Source organism: Typha latifolia, chromosome 10, assembly GCF_019914945.1.
Source record: "Typha latifolia isolate L0001 chromosome 10, TyphaL0001v2, whole genome shotgun sequence".
NCBI classification, from domain to species: domain Eukaryota; kingdom Viridiplantae; phylum Streptophyta; class Magnoliopsida; order Poales; family Typhaceae; genus Typha; species Typha latifolia.
The window spans coordinates 10,809,320-10,833,438 of NC_133095.1; the positions used below are offsets into that span (position 1 = coordinate 10,809,320).

A 24,119-nucleotide genomic window follows, 5' to 3' on the forward strand; every position below is an offset into this window, starting at 1 on the left:
CAAAAATATTATTTAGTTTAATATACTTTACCTCACGTGCTTAGGTTAAAAATCACTTTTATCCTCTCGAGCTTTCTTTTAAAGAACCTACAAACTTTTGACTAAATTGCAATTATGAAGTCTTCCATTAAAAGTTCAGTGCCTTTGGATAAAATTCAATCCACGAAATTATATCCTTGAGAAAAATGTCAAAACCAAAGATCTCTTTACAAGAATATAGCATATCCATTTTACCTGATGTCAAACTATTTTTACAATTTGCAATACAGGAAAAGGAAAATTTACATTCTTGGTTTTAGTCCTATAATGCATTTACAATAAATGAGAGACCACCAGATCCGAAGGCTGAATTTGAATAAGCACGAAATGAAGTAGAAATAGCTGCTTGAATTTTCGAAGTAACCTTTGAAACATAAAATGGAAATTGGAGTTAATCTCTGAACGAGTACAAGTTACAGTTCAACAAAGGATAGACTCAAGAATATCAGCTGATGAATATATGGCTATCCCTCTACAAGTTTATAAGTCAAACTAAAAATACAACAGAAGCACTATGAATCTGGTGATTGAGTAGATCCCATTGCTTAATCATATGACATGAATAACGGGTTTACCTTAGTCAATATCGACAACAGTTCAAAAGTTCTATCATACTGCAATCCAACGAATAAACAACTAAACATATCAGCCAACAATGAATGATAAAACAATCACATAGTCAACGCAATGTTATTCGAATTTAACCGAGTTAGTTAATGGGGTGGTGTATGAGCTGCTAATTCCCAGCCATTATATCACCATGAATTTTGCTTGAAATCCCTAATGTGAAACATAAGCTGCAAAATAACAAAGTAGTAGTAAAAAGACTTCTGACAGAAATTTAAAAAAAAATCAACACCACAAGCTACACAAAGTACCTTCACCGTCATAGACATATCAGCCAAAAAAGGTGAATAAAATGTTATATATAGAACCAATGAATGATAAAACAATCACATTAATTAGTCAATGCAATGTTATTCAAATTTAACCAAGTTAGTCAATGGGCCGGTGTCTTACCACTAATTCCCAGCCATTATATCACCATGAATTTTGCTTGAAATCCCTAATGTGAAACATAAGCTGCAAAATAACAAAGTAGTAATAAAAAGACTTCTGAAAGAAATTAAAACAAACAACACAAGCGACACAAAGTACCTTCACCGCCACATAGAATGATGTAAAAATTACACCTAGAGCAGGAAGTGCTGTACAAAAAGTAAGGATGGTGCCAGTCTGTTATTTGTAACCCATGAGCAAATGATGAAACTACATACGGTCTTAACATACCATCTTTCTGAAGCATCTGGGTAATTAACAGTTGTATGCCTGACGATCCTACTACATACCCAGCAAGGTTTGCTACCTGTGAAACCACAAAGTTATTACTATCAAATGAACAGCACAAAAAGGTCTGAAAAATGATTTCATTCCATCTAAGATCAAAATCAAAAGGTCTTTATTTAATTATGCAAATCAAATAAAAATTAAACAATATCATGGCAGTGGCAAGAGGGCTGGTTAGCCAAAGACATGATATGCTGAACTGCATGGTTGGCACAGAGGCATGTCCCCACACCAAATTGCATGTCAGTTTGGCTCATCAGTTGCATAGGGTTGGCACAGGGTTAGGATGGGTTGGCATAGCAGGCACATGGGGACAGGGAGTGTACCAAGATACTAACCTCTATTGGTGCCCATATTCACTAGGACAATGGATATTGACTTATGTCGACCTTGCTGATCAGCACAAAAATACATGTTAACAGTGGGAAGACACTTGGGACATGATCTTGATGGCGAAACAATATGTAGTTGAGTCTAATTTGACCTAAATTTCTAGAGGAACTTGTAAGAGATGGTGGATTATATGGTAACTACACATCATCTCTTCAATGATCACCAAATGCACTTATTTAAGTCTAATTACTATCAGACTTTAATTTTCAAGGTAAGTAAAATCCTTCTTCTCTATCACTTATTGAATAAAATTCTTTCCCAAATCTCCCCAACAGGCCTTCCACACCTTGAACTTGGTTCTATTTGATAAGTTTGACCTCAAGAAGTGATTCCAAGTTCATAAGTTCCTATGAGTTAAATTAAATATAATAAGGCACATCAAATATAAATTTAAATTAATATTCGTCAACAATGAGGAACATCTTCTACCAAACGGATGTTCAGGCTACTATGCAAAAGGTATTGTCTAACAACATAGTTGCATGAGACCTATTACCACAGTTTCTGGCAACATATCATATCTTGTTTATGGTCTCCAGGAGTTGAAATGTTGAATAACACTAAAACTATTAAGATAAAACAAAAAGATATATCTATGAAATGATGCATCCATTTGAAACATCATTTGTTAGGATTGTTCAACTATTGAGAAAAGTATGCATACCATAAGGCAGCTAATCGTAATAGCGCCAGCAATAGCACGCAGTTCACGATTTATGAAAACCCCAAGAGCAGTCCTTGCCTGAAATTACCAATATCTTTGAATGCATAAATCATGGATTTCAAGATCTTACTGAACTTTTCAAAAATCAGGTTTGTCATTTATACAATAAAGTACATAGATAAGACAACATTTCCCAAAATTATGTCTTGCATGTAACAGCAGCAGCAGCAGCAACAACAAGAAAAAAAGCCACTTTGCATGTACCAACATCAAGAACCCAAATGCAAGACACAGTATGTTAAAGATGTGACCTGCCTTAGAAGTTTTGCTATATAACATTCCTGAAGTTAGTATTGCAGTACTTATTTATCAAACCATGTTAGAGTTTCATGATTTCAACCAATATCTAATCATATAAATTGGCAACCATTATGTGTTTACAAGTATATGATCGTGCAAATTGGCTGCTGCTTCAGGATCAGACATATGAATACAGAACACATTCAACAAGACACTGCATTTTGTAAAGACTCTATTTGATTGAGCTAAGAATTTTATTTAAAGCTTTCATATTTTTCTGCTCCCAAAGTTGCTTATTAATACCAGAAAATATCAACATCCTAACATGGCCTGATTTTCTGAGTAACTCATATCAACGGTACGAGATTCAGGCAGATAAGCTAATCACAAGTTAAGACATTTACATTTGATCAGTCAGATGAACACATCAGAAATGTAGATCGAGTTTATTTATTACACTAAAACAAATTCAGTATATATATATATATATATATATAGAAAAACCTCATTATACGATTTCAGATGTTATAATCATACCTTAAGAATTTCTTTTCCTCTTACCTCTTCTATTGTTCACAAGCTCTATTTTTACTGTAATTGCATAGTTTTCCATCCATTAAAAAATTTTATGAGACAGTCAGATTTGATTCATCATGAAATGATAGCAATAACCTGACATCAAGACCATCATGATTTATTTAAATAGCATATATTTGTACGTAAGTGTAAATCTGTTCTAGTTAGCTACTTCTACCTTTCAACTTTCCATGTCATTCAGAATTTCAGATACCATCATACATCCTATCAATCATTCTTAAAAAGTAGTAAAAGCTCATAATTGTGTTGGAATCTAAAAAATTAAACTAACATAAGTTAATAATACTTTGCATTACCTGAAAGATGTTTGATGCTGATTTGATTAATATTTCAGGAACTAAAAATATACATGTTAACCATGCCCATGAAAGAAGTTTCCTGCTTAAGAAAAAAAGTATATCAAATTAACCTTGTCTATTAAAATCATAACTTGCTATTCAAGAACTTCCCCAGAACACTAACTTAATAATAGAAGAAAGTTATGCAAGAACATACCATTCCAAATCATGCCAAATTGCTACAAATGTGAAAATGACCCACACATTAAGTAGCTTTCGCTGAGAACCACCAAGTGGAATATACATGTATCTATAATGATGCAATATCAATAATATCGATGGTAGGTTCCATAAAAACGAACTGAATAGGAGTGCATTGAAAGCCTACCTGACAAGCCATTTGTTAAAAGATGCATGCCAACTTTTCCAGAAATTCTCCAAGTCATGGCAGTTATTGATACACCTAGGCATATTTTCAGGAGACTCAATTCCTCCTATCTGCAATTGGAAATTTTCTCCGCAATAAGCCTAAGAAAGACAGCTCAAAATACAAAGCACTGGAAGCTCCTTCATTGCTGCTGATATTGGTGGTAATTTTGGTAAGATAACCAGAAATATATTTATAGCACTGGAAGCTCCTTTATACTTGACAGCTACAACCATCATCCATAAGGCTGGTTATATGGATATTTCCTCTATTCTATTCTTTAGAGATTCAACTTTACTACCTTTGTACCATAAAGTTGAGATAACCAGAAATCTATGGCAACATAAACACAATGATTTGTCCGTGCCTAGAATTCTAAGAGTGAATAACCTCTTGATAATAGCTATAATGCACAGGTACAGGTACAGGTACATAATTGAAGAGATCTAGCTTACTGCTTTAATCAAAACATAAAGAATTAAAAATCTTATTTATTATACAATTTTTTTCTTGAATAACTCCTAATTGACAAGGTTGCATAACAAATCAAACTTAGATAATTCCAACTCATTTAATATGTTGTCAAGTTGTTTTTGTACTAGAAAGAATGACCAAAAAATGAGTGCAGAATAGATGACAAAGTAGATGAAACAGGAAACAACTAAATTTGGAGCTAGTTGTGCAGTGCAAGATGAGGATGGGATAGAACAAAATGGTTTAAGATGGTCAATGAAACATGGATATTCTTCTCGAGTAGCTCAAAATATATTTATGTATTAGGATACTAATTGAATGATATGGACAACTTAAAAGGCAGTTATCTCGATTTTCCAATTTCTAGAATAAAATAAAAGATGAATCAACAAAAGCAACTCTTGGATACTAAGCTTAGAGGGAATCAGGATGTCCACTAACACTGAAAACTCAAAAGAATGTCAAATTAAAAGAGAATTGCATAAGGTACTTATTTATGCCATCACCTTCTTATAGTATTTAGCTAATGAAATCATTTCACGGTTTGAAGAGGTTCCAGCCAAAGATCATCTTCAGCCAAAGCATATTAGTTTCGGAAAAATAAAAAGGATCACCTTGGGCAGAAAGAGAGATTGATTTTGGTCGATATATCAATTTTGCCAAAACCAATCCAAAATACTCCTAGTTTTAGAGGGTTCAGACTACTGGGAATTTCTGTCAAAAAGTGTGAGCATTTGACCAAAGATGACTTTCCAAGAAGACTCACTAGGGAGGTAGCAACTATTTTCCTTCAGCCAGAAATATATTTCTGGATAGTTGATGATTCTTTCTAGGTTTACCTTATTGAGCACTTGTCTTTCTGAACATATGTTCTTGAAAGAAAACAAAAAAGGAATGCCCGAAAGAACATCTCACCTCTCTCAACCAACCCCTTCTCTCTCCTAGCTCTTTTCCCCACACCAAACCAAATTTTCCTCCCACCTCCCTTTGCAAAGTCTGAAATTGATCTATGCACCAAGTCTATTACTAACTGTCCTTCCATTTCTGCTTCTGTTTTATTATTGAACTTATCAGTACTGTCAAAAAGAATAATAAACCACAATACCTGTACTATTATCTAGAACTAACAAAATATTTCTGGTCCCTTATTGATTCCCTGAACAATTGAGTCCATGTCAAGATGGACATAGATCCAGCCTGCAAAGGCAGATACAAGTCACTGTTACTTAAGTTGACTGATATGTTCATCTCCTTTCCTGTAGGACTTCAGAAGTAAAATAAATTGCAAAATGTTGACAGCCAAATTTATAGCAATGAAAGCAGGAAACCTGAATGTGACAGTATTACTGTGTAGAAAACTAAGACACGATACAAGTATCTAAAACCATAATTCAATTCTTAGTATTAATTACAGGAATCAATAGCCTTTTGTCAAACAAAGAAAACAAGAAAAAAAAAAAGAACAACAGGAGTCAATATTATTTCGTGGCAAGTTGGAGTGGCATCAGCTTAAGACAATTGCAGGGCAGAAGTTCAAATTGGTAGAAAACATGTTCAATGAAAGTCCATGTAGAGGTAAGAATGATAAATTCAAATGGAAAGTGACATTCAGATGAACATGGGTCCTTAGAAACAGCAAGAGGTGAGCCTTTTATTTAGACACCGACAAAATAAGTGAAGAAAAAGGACTCAAGGACTCGAGCTATAATGTTTTTATTTTGTCAAAAGAAAAGCCCTTAATCTAACTTTTATCCACATGAATTTCTTTCTTAACCCAGAAAACATTAACCTTCATATTGTAAATCACTAAATTATATAGTACTATCTAGGCATCCTAACCGAGAAACCAATCATAATATAGCATCTCCCTGGAAGAAAATGTGTGCTATAGCACATTAAAACAAGCTTAAGAATATGATAAGAGAATGACAATGAAAAAAAGGTCTTCCATTCCATTACCAGTGACAAAAACCGAAAGTAGCGCCAAATCAGGAAGAACTTCAACCACATAAAATTTAGAACCTGTCGCAAGACATGTACAAAAGTTAATATTTCTTATAAAAATATAAAATTTAAAGAAACCACAAACAAGCTAATCCAGTCTAAACAATTGAATGATTCATACAGAATGACAACATCCACTTGCAATAATTGAAGATGAATAACTCACGAACAAGAAAGATGATATAGAAAAAGCACAAAACCTGTCCATATTTGAGGTGATAGTAAAGAAGAAAAAAAGAAGAAATCCTTTATCTAATAGCATAAAATACAATAGAACATGGTTAACATCCTATTGTTGTATGTAAAAGATGAACAACTTTAACAAAGAAGCATTCTGATAATTACATGTAGACAGCAAGACAGGTATCTTTATTCTAACTACTACATTAAACCAATTACTGAATGAAAGAAAGAAAAAACAAATTATAGAATGCAACTTTTGCATTAATCTATATAAGTTCTTTATGCACAGTGGCTTCATCTCCAATATAGATATAGTAACTTTGACTTTTACACTGAAAAAGAAGATAAGTCTTCAATGTTATCAACAGTAGGCTAGTTCATATATACATACATTTGAAAACCTAAAAATCATCATATATTTATCTTACCCCGTAAACAATAATGAATATCTCAAACGGTGCCATATGCCGCCACAATCCACTGCATAATACCAAAAAGAAAAAAAGAGTAGTGTATTCATGATCAACATGTAAAGCTCATATCATTAACTTGCTCAACCTAAAAGCAGCTCACCTGATTGCAAAGGCATTGTAGTAGAAAAAGTGAGTCATGGCTTCCATGAGGAAGAAACTTAGAACCCATCTAAGCCCATATGATAGTATTTGTCCAGCAGAATAATTCTTTTGGGGTGCATCTAGCTGCAATATTGCTATAGTGAGGTTGTTGTGAATTGAACTTAAAAAATATGTTGGCTATACATTAACTAGCACAGATAGGGGTGAAAATGGATGTTACAATCATAAAATCATATCCATTTCCACTTTTCTCCTCCAGATATGGATAGTAAAAGGATAGAAAAACAGTGAACATATTCACATAATATGGAGAGGAATAAGATTGGATATTGAATATATCCGTAGTTGATTTGGAAAGACATAAAATTGCCTGAATCTATAAATATAAGCAAAAAAGTCAAAAGAGTTTTTAGAAGTTCACATAAAAATACAAAAAAAAATCTTTGCTATTCATTTTTTTTTTTTGGCTCTTTTAACAATATTTTGAATGATTAAACTCAACTTTAGTCCTAATGATGGATGGCCACGCCATGGCACGGCCGGCAAGTGCCGTGAGCTGCAAGAGAGGGAGAGAAAAAGATGAGGGAGACTACTCATCTTCACCTTTCGCCACTCGCCGTTGACGCTCATCATCGATCTCGTCGTCGCCGATCTCACCGTCGTTCAAGTTGGAGGTGTCGCTCGCGTCAAAGCCCTAGCTCAAGGAGGAAGAAGGGCAGATGGGTTGATCGGTTTGTCGGGTTTGGTTAAAAACTTAAGTTGCAAATAGGTGCCATGCGGCACCCCTTGTGCCACGTGCTGATACACCACCGGCATGAGGTATGCCGGTCAACACGGCCATCATTCTCGTAATATTGATGGAACATGGCCAATTACCATTTTGACCTCATTACAAGGGTTGGCTAGGAGACCTTTAGAAGAGATTATTAACCTCATAAGCTAATGGATTTCTTCTCACCAAAGACAAAAATCATCATTGGAGCCTTACCTTCTTTTTTGTCCAATCCTTAGTTAACCCTTCTTCCGTCCTGATTTATGTCTCTTTGTGTGATAACTTCTCATATTTCCTTCCAAAAGAGGGAAAGCGTACTTATTCGACGAATTGGAATACCGATTTCATCTCTCCTTCCCTCGTTCACTCTCTCCCTCTACCCCCTCGCACACCCCTCCTTAGCCTTTCTCCACCTGAAGCAGCTTTGTCTACCTCTCCTTGTTTGTCAATATGGCAGCTGTGCCTTTCCACATGTTGTACAGCCGGGCAAGTCCTATGCCCATCTATCTCCACAGAATGTGCCAGCAATACTAAAATCCTTTGATGAAAACATCACATGAAAACTTTTTAAACAATGGATTCACACAATAGTGAGCTCCAGGCAATTTTCTAAGAATGGTTCGTGGACAAAAGACAAAGGTAATGAGAATCTGTACAAATTTGATTAGAACTATGTCGGTAGTGGCATTGAAAGACAAGTTAAAGAGCACCATAATGCACAAGGCTCCCATTTTTGCTGTCTGAGGAGGCCAATATGTACATAGCCTTACACTCCTTAATGGAATTATAAGTTCATTGACAAAAGTATATATGTTTAAAATAACAACTGCCACCACCAAGGCCTATATTGCATGAAGATTATAAAGTCATGTGGTTGGCCGATAGAAAAAATAATCAAGATATGCACTAATCAAGAAATGCTGCTTTAATTTCTAATTAAAATGAAAAATTGCACTGTCCAGGAAATAAGAAAATGTGTCTGACCTGTTTAGCAAATGCATTGAAGCTTATAATTGGCCCAGCAATATAAAGTGGCGCATATATCAAATAGCATAAATACATATTAAACGAGTAGTTGTCGACGTGACTTTCCTGCCAAATGTAAAAAAAATAATGATACTAATGCTACAAAATTATACAAGACAAAGAAGGTAAGCAAAAAATGCAAGATGTGAAAAGGCCAACCTTTTTTATAACAGGCAGATGCAATATTTGAAGATTCTGAAGTTCTACCACAATGTAACAAGTGATAAATAATAGGCAAGGATTGTAGTGCCGACACAATATCAAGTTATCAACACACCCCAGTGCACTACTAGCGCGCATCTAAATAGGTTTTTTTAGGATATTTATACATATTTTAAATTTTAATATATATGTATTAAAATCAACATTAGAATATTTTATCCCTAGTTAATATTGCAAAAAACTAATATATTAGAATAGTCAAGTAGAAATATGATTCAACAAGTAATGTCAAATAGCATCAAATAAGAAAAGCATTTATTTTGATGGGATTTGGAATTCTCAACCTTGGATCAACCTCCTCTCCTATATCACTCTTTCTCCTCCTTTTCTTCCTTCTGGTTTGGGAAATAAGCCTACCAAAAAAGAGACCTCAAATAGGGGTCTCTTTCAGTAAGTTAAATAGGTATCAGACGATAAAAAAGGCATTTTGCTCGATACCCTACCCGTACCGAGTGATACAGGCAATGGCACACGTCAGCATGTGAGAGTGCCATCGGCACGCCCATTGCTAGGTGCCGGCATGGCAATCCTTGTCAATAGGTATTGCAGAAGTGTCATCTTTTATAAATTTTAAAGAGCAACATGAGGCTTTAAAAGACAATCAAGTTACAGGTTCAATAATGCAATTATAAGTTGCAAAACAAAGATGCATGGAAATAAAGGTCAAGGTGAAGTACATTCTTGTCATGGAATGCAAGGTAAGCTAAGTTACAAGTGAAAATGAACAAATATAGAACAAAGAACGATTAACTTTCTAAAAAGCTCATTGAATACAATATTCCAAAGAGATAACAGAAGCTAAATTGTTATTACAAATAAAAAAAGAGCCTTGTGTTGCTTATCTTTGGGTCACTACATGTGGTATGGACATTTCCATAGTCACCTTATCTAATGTAATCCTCTATAAGTACAAGGTCTGTCAAAGTAGGGTAGTCTCTGTTGTAACTGGGCATCAGTTAAGCCCATTTAGCCAAATAGGACTGTTGCTAGCAGCATATGTCCATGTTAGTTGACTGTCCACAAGTTGAGGGCGTTATGAACAATTCTTGACAAGTGGCCAGGAAAATGTTGTATATGTAGATGACAGGGAAATCCTAGCAGAACCCTAGTCGGGTTGGCATACTATCTTTTTCCTGATGTTAGTCACTTGATTCCTCTCTTATTCATCTCTGAATTTTCTTTTCTGACACTCTTCCACTTCACCTCTGCAAAACTTTACATCAACTGATTCTCAAATCTTCCACATGGTATAGAAGCAGGTCTGAAAAGATAAAGTTTCTCTTACGTAAACTTCGACTCCTACAATTTCTTCGCGGAGGAAAGGGTTGATTAAATTACAAACATAATCAGTCTAATAGTCTCCAATTTTGCAAAGACTGATAATCTGAGAATCTTCTGATTCCTATTATTGTCTAGATTTCAGAGATGGGAAAAAAAAATGCAACAAGCTGCCAGAAATAAGGGGACTAAATTAGTTAAATGAACCAGTGGATATTTCTTTTGGACCAAGTTCAGTACTTACTGTATGGAAGTGGATATTTGCGTAAAGATGAAATTATATGATCTACTTTTTTCCTTCACTCCTTTACATTTAATTATGAGAATTTATTAGCTTAGGCAACTCAAAAGTACCATGATGCACAATGAATAAACTGTAGAAGGGCTATTCAATTGATACAATAAAAATACCTGTAAAGAAAGGTAACAGGTCTGGCCAGAAGAACAAATATGACAACGCTGCATATGTTTCTGCATCCATAAAGTACAGCTACTTAGTGCACGTCAGGCATTTGTGAACAAACATGAAATAGGGGTAATGAGACATGTATTCAGAAATTATCTACAAAAATAGTGATATATGAAATTAGTAATATCATTGCACAGGAGAAATTAGATAATAATTCATCTTGATGGTTTCCATATGAAAATAGGTTCCAGCATTACAATCAAATCACAGACAGCACCAGCGTGTCCCAATAACTAGGGCTCAAGTTAACTAAAAGTAAAGAATGCTCCCAGGAAGAAAATAGATAGATTTCACAACCTGCTGCCTAACCAAGACTTGAAGCTTCTAGTATATAGGCAAAGTAAAACATAGGAAGATGACAGGATTGTGATGAAACTCAGAATAGACTTGTCCACCTTACTTCTACAGCCAGAGCAAAGATGTAGAAGAAGAACTTAGACATGTACAGGAAAATAGTGTATCAGAGCAAATTTTCTTTCATTGAAAAGAAACAAAAGAAATATGCACAAGTAATGCGAAGGATAACTTCAAAGATTTTGTATAATATCTAGTGAAAAAATTCCAAGTTCCTAACAATGATTTATGCTGAAAACAGAATACTTCAGCATGTCTAACAATCCCGTCCTCAGTCTTCATCCACAGTAGAGATATCCAAGGTCACACAGAATTGCAGATACCCCAAGGCAAAGAAATGTGCATGACTAAATATGAGGATTACCTTCAAAGATTTTGGATATTATCTAATGTATTCAAATTCCATTTAAAGGAAAAAAAATCCAAGTTCCTAACTATAATTTGCACTGGGAACTGATATTAGTATATTACAGTATCTCTGACTATTTCATCTTCAATCTTCAGCCATATTAATGTTTTTCATGGTCATGCGGTTACAAATGCAAAAGGAATTTAACGTAGAAAGAATTTAGAGTTCATGAGTGAGAAATAAACAAAAAAATGAGGTGAAAACAAGTGAATACTTGTATGTGAAGACTTGTATTTCTGTGTAAGAACATATGTGGAAAACAAGAAAGATACATCAATATATAAACTCATAAGTAACCCAATGCATGTCAGTCTAATAACCCTTTCTTCAAATTGACTACTTTATTTTGTTATTGTTATCAAAGTTCAATTTAGCAAAGAATGATAAGCATCATACCTCCTTATCAAAGTGACGAACTTCAAATGACCAATGATAATCACATCCAAAGCTGATCATACGTAAAACAACTGTCAGAGAATGAAACACACAATAAGGGAGAAATTACTTAACTTCCAGGAAAAAAAAAAAGAGGAAGCAACAAAAAAAAGAAAAAAAAGGAACAAGTTATTGCGATTGCTACCTAATTATTTACTGAGAAATATCCAAAAACAAATGGAAGTCTAGAAGAATCTCCTATAAAAAAAGGGCTTTCCAGTAACTAGACACAACAATTCTTAACCTGTTCCAAGGGAAAATCCCTTGGTACAGAGAAAATGTTTTCCCTAATTACAGTAACTAGACCAAATAATCCTATCGGAAATCAAGTTCTGCGACTAGTTCCCAAACACCCTTTACGTTCTCTCCTTTTTTCTCTCTTTCTAAGTGTCTCCTGTTTCTAAGTCCCTTCCCTCCACTCCCCAACACCATTTTTATGCATTTACTGCAGTGGATGTGATTGTCAGCCTCCTTTTAGAAATTATTTTCTTTAAGTGTGCTAGAAGAATGAGCATGAAAGCATCATTGAAATTTGAGGTGCAAGCAAACAATTACATACCTAGGTTGAAGCATATATGCCATCTAAAAGTACCCCTGTGATTGTCCAAAAAAGCGAAGTGTTTCCTGTTTTCCACTACCAAATATTCAGTGTTACAAGAATTAAAAATGCACTGAGAAAAGTATTACGTGGCATGGACAAGATTATCATATAACTAACCCAAATGAAGAAAAAGAATAGCCTTCATATACACGATTCACTATGAGAGTAGCTAGATTGAAAATCCAAAGAATGGCAATGCAGTACTTGGATCGTGCAAAAATCTGCAAAAGAGAAGATTATTTACTTGAAAGAAACATTACAGACACCAATAAAAGCAAACTGTATAGATAGAAATTTTGGACTGGAAAAGCTAAAAACTAGAATAGAGAGAATAAGAATGAGAGATGCATGAACTTATTTTTCACATAATCTGATTGGACAGGCTTGGTAGGACTAGGTTAGCCTTGACCTAGGTGGTATTCTTAAGATATAAAGTGATAAACCAAATTTAGGATAATGAAATGCTTCAAAAAGTCAGGTGTAGGCCAATATCAAGCAACTGAAGATAGCTCCATCTTAAATCAACCTCGGTTCACTAATCTATTAACCAAAATATGCTGCACCGATTCATTGTACAAAGAAACTTTCGTATGTTGATCAAATATAGTTAACGCTTTCAAGAGAAACAATATGTCGCGTCAGAATAAGATCAGCAAAGGAACCAGCAGAAGTAAGAATGAATGGGGAATTTCTAGATAATCCCCTATACCATTGTTGATAAGGCATCGGAAGGGGATGGTGCTAATACCGATCAATATGCCCACATGGTTAATTCATATTCCAACCAACGATTGCCGTGCCACAAGTACGGATCATGCCGACCACCGGCTGGCACGGTATGGCACGGCACGTATAGCGGCACTTGCTGACCATACCGTAAGAGAATGAGAGAAAAAAATAAAGGATACTCACCTTAGCCTTTGTCATTACCATTGATGTCACCAATCGCCGCTCGCCTTCGCCGTCGCCCGAGCTCGCGTCGAGTGCCCTAGCTCTAGGGAGGAGGAAGAGATGATTCATATCCAGATCCGCAACTTAAGTTTTTAACTGATAACCTTATCTCTCTCTCTCTTCCTCCTCCCTCCAACTAGGGCACTCGACGCGAGCTCGGATGACGGCGATAGCGACAGCAATCGGCAATGGGTAGCTCGACGACAAGATCGATGGCGAGAAGCAAAACTATTAGGAGGGGTGTCATGCGGCACCCCTCATGCCACGTGCTGGTACGCCGCCGGCACGGCCATCCATGGTTCCAACTTTCAACCATATCTTCTTTTTTTGTCTACATCTAGCATTATCACCTAGATTTTCACATATTGTTATGTTCACTATCCTATCTCTCAACGATGGTCGTGCCATGCTAATATCGGCACGAGGCATGCTGATCAGCACATCCCCACGTGCCACTGCCACGCATTTAACATATTTTTAATTAAAATTTTAGAATATTTAGAGATATTTTTTAATTTTCAACATGCCAATCTTAAATTTTTGATTTAAATATATGTACTAAAACCTACATTATAGTGTTTTATCTTTAGATTATCTTTGTAAATAATTTATTTTATTAAAGATAAAGTAATAGTCAAATACAAATATTATTGAACACATAATATGATTGAATACATTAATTAAAACTAATATCAATGATTAAACACTCTATAATATAATTGAACACATAATAATATTCAACACATAATATTAAAGTTGATTGATGATAATTGATAAAAATAAAAAAATGTTTAAAAAAATGGGCTTCACATATCATATTATGTTTGTTAAGAAAATGATTAAAGTTGATTTGATAATAATTCACAAAAATAGAAAAAAATTTAAAACAAAAGATTGCTCCACATTGGTATGACTCGACATAAAAGTGTACCACTGGCATACCCCATCCTAAGTGTTGTGCCACAACAGCACAGCCATCCTTGCTATCTCTTACAACCATCCTTAGGGCACTCTGACAATAATATCTTCTTCCTATGAGGTCATGCATTACAAAATTGAACATGTTAATCTCATTCCTTCTTTTCCTATCACAAGGCATCGTACTTTTGAATTTGTTTAATGGCTTTAGATGATGACATGTTGTTACCATAATCCTCATGGGTAGGCCACTTCCAGATTAGATAGGACTTCTGTATCAACTTTTACACTTGTGTATCTTTCTGTCTATAAACATTTAGCTCCATCTCAAGCCATCCTACTTTGACACTATCTAATAGTAGCATCTCCTTTTGGGGAAGTTCAGTAAATCAGGGAACCAGCAAGCCATAACCTTTTCCAAGAGCTTACTTTTTGTTTCTAGTGAACCTGTTAAAAATTTGCTTAGATGCAACTGATATTGTTGCCCCAAATTTAGCTTTCCTCACCACTTTATGCTTAGACTGCTATACTAGATAGGAAGAAACTGCATAATATTGTCTCATCATGGTTTCCAGAGTTTCGTAGTTATAAAAAAGTTCAATAATAAAATTACTCAACCTTAAGTCCTTATTCCCACATTATCCAACCTTAAGCCTTATTCCCCTATTTGAAGGGTAACTAGATAAGACCTTAATATCTCAAACAGCAAAGCAAATCAATACACTGGTAAACACCATTGCTCTGAATTCTTGCAACAATAAGAAGCATATAAAAGCATCATTAATAATGTTCTTTCACATTAAGTAAAAAGCAACCCTTACGCGTTGATAATGACTAACAATTAAAGATTCTGATTGAAAGGAAATAAATATTAACGTAGTGTTAATAAAGCACAAACCTTCACTATAGAAAAATTCATTACAGCAATCATAAGAATAAATCCAATACTGCAATAGCAATCAATTAGTTAGATAAGAATCCACAATTTTAACAAATATAATAAAAGATATGATTATGATCAACTGCATACCAAGCTCCATGTAGATATGATAAATAAATCAAAGATATCAAACCCCATAAGACTGACATCCCTTTTCCTTTCAGGCCATAACAGTAGCGAATGACATTTGCTATGATTATAAAGGCCCCCATAACAGCAGTAAGAACAGGCAGGTTTCCTCGAAAGTTTCTCCATTGTGAGTCAGAGAGGTCCTGCACAATATATGAAGATTTAAAATAAATAATTTTAAACTTTTAACTGAAAATGAGAAGCATGTTTCTTTAGACATCAATAGAAAATTTTCTTAAATATTACAATAAAGGACAAAAAAATGTTTCACACTACTGTGTAACAAACATAAGATGACAAAAAAAAAAAAAAATGCATAACATGAAAAACAGAGGCCAACTAGATAGTTTTTCGGACACACCTCAGTAATAACCAGAATGATGAAATTGCCTAAAGTTCATTGGTCTATTCATGAAGAAGCAAGTATCTTTTCTTCTTCAAAAAAGCTCCTTGAACTAAAGATCTAACTCATTATGTAGAACACAAAGAAGCTAACTCTGAACTCCATGCAACATTTATAGAAGGATTTGATGAATCTTGGCCTTTAATACTAAGTTTTGGGAAACCAGCCGATGAAATTCCTCCAGAGCCACCTGAAATTCCTTTGCCATAGGCTTTTATGATAGCTTGTCAGCCTGAAGTTAACCCTCCCACCTACTAGCGTTGTTCTGCAGCAGTCTAGAGGCTATTTGGAGGCCGCGGAGTGATGTAGAAAGCTTTTAAGGAGGCCGATGGGTGGAGTTGGTGATATTGTCGGTGGTGGCAATAAGATTTGAACTGGTAAAGGGTTTGAGGAGTTTGGTCCATGGAAGAAGATGATCCACTAAATGGATGAAGTTTTCTTCCTTATGTTTGATCCACATATAGTGGATCTTTCTTTTAAATTAGATCCAATAAGAGGATTTAACTTATGTGGATCTTTCATTTTAGATCCAATAAGAGGATCCAACTTAAATCCCAAGATAAAGAGGAGGCTTTTCTCTTCCAATGGGAGAAAGAAAAGATGTATCTAACTCCCTCTCCCTCTCTCTCCCCGTCCCTCTATATCTCTTTCTGCACTCTTTCATTTTTTTCCCTTTTTTTTTTGAGTCGACATGGTGCATTGGCATGACAAGTACCACAATATGCACTGTGCCAACGACAAGGAAATCCTTAACTCTTTTCATCCAAATTGAATTAAACATGTATGCAATTTATAGCTTCAAGATACTTTTGTACCTTCATGCCAACTTATACTCCTAGTTATACACAAAAAGCACTTGTTATACCAATATTTATGGATAAATGACTTCAACTTAGCAATTGGAAACTATTTTTGGGGCATCCCCATTTGCCACGGCACACTAAGGCATGCACTTCGCATGGCATGTGCCCAACCGAGCCAATGCTGACATGCCTCATGCAACTGGCAAGACAATCTTTGTCTATTATATAAACTCTAAAAAAGCCATCATAGTGCAATAAGAAGATTTTATTTATTAGTTAATTATTTCAGATCAACTAAACACATCTTAGAATGATAGAGATTAGCATAATTCTAATATGATTAACTCTTATGCTAACAAGATAACCTCAATTCCTAGACTTTCTATGTTATACATACATGCACAAAAGAAAAGGAAGAGAATTTGAAGAAAATCTGTAGTTAAAATATCTAGGTTTATCATTGGTATAATAGATAGCAGTGTCGATCCTCGGTTGGCATAGCATGCCCACTTGTTTAAGAGATAGGCGAGTTCTAGTCTAAGTGAAATAGGATTTGGTACAAACTTTAGAACACAACTCAATTCATGTGAGATTGGAGAGTTTTAGACTAAATGAAACAAAGTTTGATACAAACCTTAGAACCCAACCCAACCTAAAAGCTTACGCTATTAGGTGAAAGCTCAAGTATCCATATAACCCTTTCACTTTAACCTGTGGAACTAAGTTCTCACATATAATACTCAACAATCTCCCCCTTCATATGTGAGCGCAATATCAATTCGACACAATCCAAGTCTAATCGGATCGAATCATGAGGATATTAGGCTCACTGAATCGAGTCAATTTATCTTTTATTTGATTTATATTTATCTCTTATGTAAGCCCTTAAAGCAAGTCCAATTAAGTCATGTAAGCCACTAGGGCAAATTCAATTAAATCATATAAGCCTCTAAAACAAGTTTTAGACTTTTAGTTAGAGTCATATAAGCCTTTAGGGCTGAATTCGAGTAGGACTCATTATACCCAACCTCTATATATAGAGGGGCTAGACTTCTTAATTTAGGAATCCAAGCATCTAAGCATTGAGAATTAATTGAGTTTAGTTATTTTCTTACCGTTTTATCATAATCGTTAGATCATCTTTACCTTTGTAGAAGTAGATCATAACCGTAGAACCTCTAAAACTTTCAAACCTTGGCCACTACCTTCCTTCAGCAATCACCCTACTATAAGGCTGTTCACCACAACCCTTGGCCATCCACCACCCTCTGATGACCGCTGTAATATCGAATATTAACCGTTCTGACATTGCTCCACTATTTTAATTATATATTTTCATCCAAACATACGATTGACGTGAAAGCAGAGCCATTAGAATCTTAATCTCATAAAGCTACACCAACTAAATTTTCATAATATTCTTACGTCTGAATCGATCCAGATCTGATCCGTAACACAATTGTTCTGCCTCGAATCCAATCTACTATTCTTATGCCAACCTTTTGCCCAGTTTCTTTTCCGATCATCCACCGATGTCAAGAGTCTAGCTCTTCAATACCATCAACTATTATTCATGAGTCACTGCTAATCTACTCATTCAAGCTCATGCATTAATTTCACACAACCTTGTCATAAATCGGGACCCTTACTCCATCGAGTGTAACCGAGCTTGCACATCAATTTCATGTGCCCAAGCCCAATCCAGCTCTTAAACTCCACCAGTAGCACCATGTCGCGACTACCGCGTTACCATGACTCATTCAGAAGAGCTTGTATGTCCATTAAAACCATCAAATTAGTCGCACCAAATCGCTTCAGAGAGCAATCCAAAATTGTCGAACAATCAGCTCTGATATCACTTGTGATCAAGCCTGCTAGAAGCATGAAGCTACATGCAAGATTGCATAAGCAGTTTTTGACGGATGTAATGAACATTGTTGTGTACCTGAACCTGACCGATAGAGGACCTTCAGTACCATTAGATGGAGCACTATTAGGGGAGGTACGGACTAGCAAGGGGATACAACTATCACACCTTAGAATTTTCGGCTACATATCGTGTGTTAATATTAATTCTAATAATATGAACAAGTTGGATGCCAAGTCTATGAAGTGCATTTTCGTTAGGAATGGACAAAATGATTTTGGATATTGCTTTTAGGATAGAAGAAAATAGAGAAGTCATTGGAAACAAAGATGTGATATTCAATGGAAATGTGATGTATAAAGACAGATCTGAATAGGATATCAAAGAATATGTAGAGTTTGAGAAGATAAATCAAGAGAATAGGCAAAACCAGAACTTGAAACCTCTATTGCTCTTAAGAGATCCACCTGAACTATCAACCTCCTAGTCACTATTTTCCTTCTCTATATTATTTATTGCTAACAGATAGTGGTGACTAGAATGTTTTAAATAAGCTTTGTAAGTTGATAGTAGCATTTATTGGCAGAGAGCTATAAATAAAAAGATGGACTCATTGATATTGAATCAAACATGGGATTTGGTACGTCTACCTACAGGAAAGAAAGCTCTTCACAGAGTTTACAAGCTAAAAGAAGAACATAATGGCACCAAGAGGTATTAATTGTTAAATTAACCATAATTCAATCTATTTTGAGTTTGGTGGCTTCAAAGATTTTACATCTTAAGCAACTAGATATAAAAATAGCATTCCTTCACGGTGACATAGAGGAGAATATCTCCATGCATCAACCAAGGGTTTTATAGCTGAAGATAAATAAAATCTAGTGCGTAGGCTTAAAAATAGTCTGTACGATCTAAAGCAAGCTCTTAGGCAATAATATCTCAAGTTTGATAGCTTTATGTCACGCATGGCTACAACAAATGCACCGCAAACCATTGCTGCTATATAAAAAGGTTTAACTTTTACATTATATTACTCTTATATGTCGATGATATTTTGATTACAAGATCAAATACAGAGGAGATACAAAACCTTAAAAAAAAGTTGTCAAAATTTGCATGAAAGACTTGGGTCCAACTAAACAAATCCTTGGCATGAGAATCTGCAAAGACAGAGCTAAGTGAGAGTTGAAGCCATCATAAATATCATATATTGAAAAAATCCTAGAGAGGTTCAACATGAAAAAGTCAAAGCCTGTTAGCACCCCTTGAGCAGGACATTTCAAGCTTAGTAAGAACCAGTGTGCAAAAACTCTAGACGATAGGGTTGACATGGAGAAAGTGTCGTGCGTATCAGTGGTAGGTAGTCCATGTATGCCATGGTGTGCATGTGGCAAGATATTGCGCATGCAATGGATTTTGTCAACACATAGGAAGTAGTCAAGTGGATTTTCAGACAACGATGATCGTGCCGACCGGCACGCCCTATGTCGGCAGCGTATCATCACATGAGACGAGGAGTGCCACACGGCACCTCTCCTGCCGTCGATCTCGTCGTCACCGCTCTTCGCCGTCACCATACTTCGCTGATCTCGCCGTCGTCCAAGTTGGAGGTGTCACTCGCGTCAAAGCCCTAGCTTGAGGAGAAAGAAGGGCAGATGGGTCGAGTCGTCGGGTTTGGTTAAAAACTTAAGTTGCGGATCCGGATTGCAAACTTCACATCCTGATAGCTGCATGTCATATTGCATTCCTACATTCGAACTAACCCACGGCTATTCAGATGGAAGTGCAATGTTTGCAAGCGTTCAACCTACATTATGCATCTCGAAAACAGTGCTTGAAGTACATTTGAAAGGCGTTCAAGCGGGGTCATCTCCTGGACCAGCATGCAAAGGCGTTTGAGCATGCCTTAGAGCCATTCAAATGCATATCCAACTTCTTATATCCTAAGTCAAAAGTATAAATAGTCAATCTTGGGTTTAGAGTTATTAACCTAAGAGGGTCTGAGAGAAAGCATGCACTGTAGTTGCATCATCTCACTAGTCGTATTGAAGATTTGCATTGCCTATGGATAACATCACCGAACCACATAAATCTCAACTCCCACTCTCTCTCTTTTCTCTGTGGTTTATTTTGTTTGGTGTTCTTGTTTCTTTTGATTGATACATTAGCTATTTCTCTACTCTGCCACACCTTGCCTGTGAATTTTCCCAATTTGGTACTGTTATTATCTGTTTGATATCCCATTGGACTTGTTGGGATCACTTCCATCTTGTTCCAACACAATTGACTCAACATACTAACATGGCAATCATATTATCGTGTTGACCAGACACGGATACACCCCACACCAGTAAAACAACAATGAAGCTCAGGACAATAGAAGAAGAAACAAAGTTAAAAACATTCTAAAACATACTAGAGGATGATAGGCTTGATATTAAATTGAAGTGCCTCAATCATCCAGGAAAACCAAGAATCCTCGAGTCATTTAACAGATCTCCAAAATGCAGTCTTATCAAAGTGATTCTTGAAGGATAGCATAGATAATCCTCTCTAAGGAAAGATCTTCTTTTTTCTAATTTAACAAAGAGTAAGGGCATGGCATTGTCTCAGAAAATTAAACATGTAAATTAACCCATCAATTAATGTCAGACAAATAGTCACCACCAAAATAGTCTTAAAAAATAAAGGAAAATTAGAACAATCAAAACCATAAAGAACATACATTTAATTGATTCGCTAACCAGCCAGTGCGTAGCCCACGAAGCCTCTCAACATAACCTGCAGTACAATGAAGCAGTAAACAAATTAAAGCTAAACATGAATAAAATCCCAAACAAATAAGGCAACAAATTAAAAGGCAAGTACATCAATTACCATGAGAAAGACGAAGAGAACGTTGGATGAAGATGAGATAGAAAACAAAGGCGTACGAGGTAAGGAATATGAGCTCCGATTGCTTCCACAACTTGCTATTCATCTCTCTGTAATATCGACTTGCAAACAGAAAAGGCAAAGAAAAGGTTAAAATTCGGATCTTGCAGCCAACCACCAGCCAGATTCTGTCGGGGAAACAAAAGGCCCCATAATTCTCCTGCCTTAAATTTCACATTACAAACTTCCATTTCAAATTAAGCTGGAAAAGCGCCCGTCCCATCTAAGAACTGAAAACCCTGTTGATCTTATATTCTCAAGATCAAAGGCATGTCAAAAATCAACCCAACAACAAAGATGAGAGGAGGAATAGAGAAATTACATCGCGATATCTTCTCTGCTTCCAAGCTTAAGAGGTGGTGGTGACGGTCGGGGAGAGGACGACCGGACGACGGAGTGGAAGGCAGGGAGTGGGGAAGACGACGGGATTGTACCTAAAGTAGGGTACTAGATGGGATAGGAAAAGTTACATTGCAAACCCCAAATTTTACGAATTCACATTCACATCCTTTTTTTTCAATATTTACATTTCAAGACCCATATTTTATACTTTGTATATAAAATACCCTTGAAATCTGGATAGATTGGAGTAGATAAGAAAGAGTATTTTATATGTCTTTCTAACAATAAATTCCATATGTATGGAATTAAAAATATAAAAAAATGAAAAGTAGAGTGTCCATCGTAAGTTTGCGAAAATGCAGGGGGCCTAAATATAATTTTATTTAAAAAGTAGGCACTTTTCCTTAATTGTTATTATATCATATTCTTCACTGGATTCTTCAAACTATCATAATTATCATTCCCTCGATTAAATTTAACTAATAATTTTTAAAATTGAATTTAGATTCATAAAAAAATTTGTTGACATTTTATATATTATTTAAAATGATTCTAAAGTTAAACTGCTATGAACCGGCTTGATATGATACAAAACAGTTCTGGACTAGAATGAGAACGTGACTTTTGAAGGAAACTGCGGTTAATTTAGCCATTGAATTTTTTTGAATTTTAGATATGTTGTCGCGTTTGAAAAGAGCTTTCTAACTAATTCAAGATCGTAAGATTTGGATGGCTAGATCTTGAGATATCGGTCAAACAGTGGCTGAAGATCAGATAAACCCTAGTTTAATAGCCCTTCAATGGCTAGATAGATGCTAAATTAATTTCTTAGTGTGAAGGGGGAGAAGTTGTTGTATAAGAGGGGGATTAGAAATTAGAGGAAGCCGACCAAAGACTTAGGCAGTAAAAGGAAGGAGGTGAGAGAGGGCGTCAATGGCTAGAGTAAAAAAGAATGAGATAAATGCACAATGTCGTCTCAATTATCAGATAAACTCCAATTAGATTTTCCTCCACATATTTATAGAGGCTCACCTTAGGGACCCATCAACTAAGTTAAAAAAATTCTAATAAACCAACAATTTTTGTCGCGGTACATTCGAACGCGTCCGATTGTGTTCAAACGCATAATTACAGTTTTCCGTTGTTGTAAACATGTACAGCCGTTCAAACGGCCCGAGTCCGTTCAAATGCACAATTTGTGTTCATTTTTTATGAACATGTGCAAGCGTTCACATGGCCCGTTCGAACATGGTCCCTGCGTTCGAACGTGCCCCGACAAAAATCATTTTATATCTTCAAATAAAAATCAACTAGATAAATAGGCTCATCTCAATGAATCCAATATTGCGAGTGGAGCCAATATGAACCGAGTTGTATTATAACTAGTATTATTTGATATCATAGTACAAGAAAGGAATAGTTTTTTTTTTCAAGAGAAAATTAGTCATAAGTATTTTATACTCTAAACTTCGTAAAGAAAAATGTATAGTAACAAGTTCACAACATAACTATTAACAGTAATTTAATTAGCAAATCAGGCCAGTGGAAGAAATCTACATTTCAAAGTTCAAGACAGTGAAAGAAAACAAAATTGGGGTCATTGGATAATTTACAAACTAATTAGCAAGTAATGAACAAACTACATTTCACAAACTAATTAGTAATTAATTAATTAATTCCTCTAGCATACTGCATAACAGAGGGTTATCATCGCAAATCTAGAGAATGCATGAGAGAGGAGAACAATGAATTTTTTAAATGATTAGTTTCTCTCACTTATTAGTAGATATGACCATTAAGACTCTAACCCGCTCCAACATTAAGGTAGGTTGATCCGCCTCAATGCTATAGCGGGTTGCCCGACCCATCACGCGATTTGGTGGCCTACCAAGACCGCCCTAGCAACCCGCACACCGAGAGGTGGCTCCATTTTTTTTTTATTATGGCAATTAGTGACCCACTTGCTAAGGCAACTACTAATG

General features: G+C 35.5%; 1 protein-coding gene across 8 annotated transcripts; it reads right to left on the reverse strand.

Annotated features, from left to right (window-relative positions):
• Positions 1–205: 205 nt before the first annotated feature.
• Positions 206–22,241, reverse strand: LOC140796227 (membrane-bound O-acyltransferase gup1). Of its 8 annotated transcripts, none has more exons than XM_073149161.1 (21): positions 22,118–22,241; positions 21,739–21,857; positions 21,587–21,642; positions 15,747–15,928; positions 15,615–15,663; positions 12,965–13,068; positions 12,806–12,870; positions 12,208–12,278; positions 10,991–11,050; positions 9,038–9,145; positions 7,280–7,404; positions 7,135–7,186; positions 6,479–6,541; positions 4,007–4,116; positions 3,836–3,928; positions 3,637–3,718; positions 2,444–2,521; positions 1,330–1,405; positions 1,198–1,247; positions 1,060–1,122; positions 206–403 (listed from the first exon to the last, which is right to left on the reverse strand). In XM_073149161.1, exons 2-20 carry the CDS (start codon positions 21,839–21,841, stop codon positions 1,081–1,083), a joined length of 1,569 nt encoding a protein of 522 aa, XP_073005262.1. In that variant the 5' UTR covers positions 21,842–21,857; positions 22,118–22,241; the 3' UTR covers positions 206–403; positions 1,060–1,080. The 8 variants fall into 8 exon arrangements, with proteins under 8 accessions (XP_073005262.1, XP_073005259.1, XP_073005261.1 ...); XM_073149160.1 differs by lacking the exon at positions 206–403 and adding an exon at positions 559–836; XM_073149158.1 differs by having other exon boundaries at positions 1,060–1,247.
• Between the last annotated feature and the right edge of the window lie 1,878 nt (positions 22,242–24,119).

What these genes read in the sequence shown, in the direction of transcription:
- LOC140796227 (XM_073149158.1), bottom strand. Translation starts at nt 21,841, where the DNA reads ATGAATAGCAAGTTGTGGAAGCAATCGGAGCTCATATTCCTTACCTCG. An exon ending in GCATATATGCTTCAACCTAG is followed by an intron (nt 12,279 to 12,805) that starts GTATGTAATTGT and finishes ATTCTCTGACAG; the next exon opens with TTGTTTTACGTATGATCAGC. An exon ending in TACAATGCCTTTGCAATCAG is followed by an intron (nt 7,187 to 7,279) that starts GTGAGCTGCTTT and finishes GGTATTATGCAG; the next exon opens with TGGATTGTGGCGGCATATGG.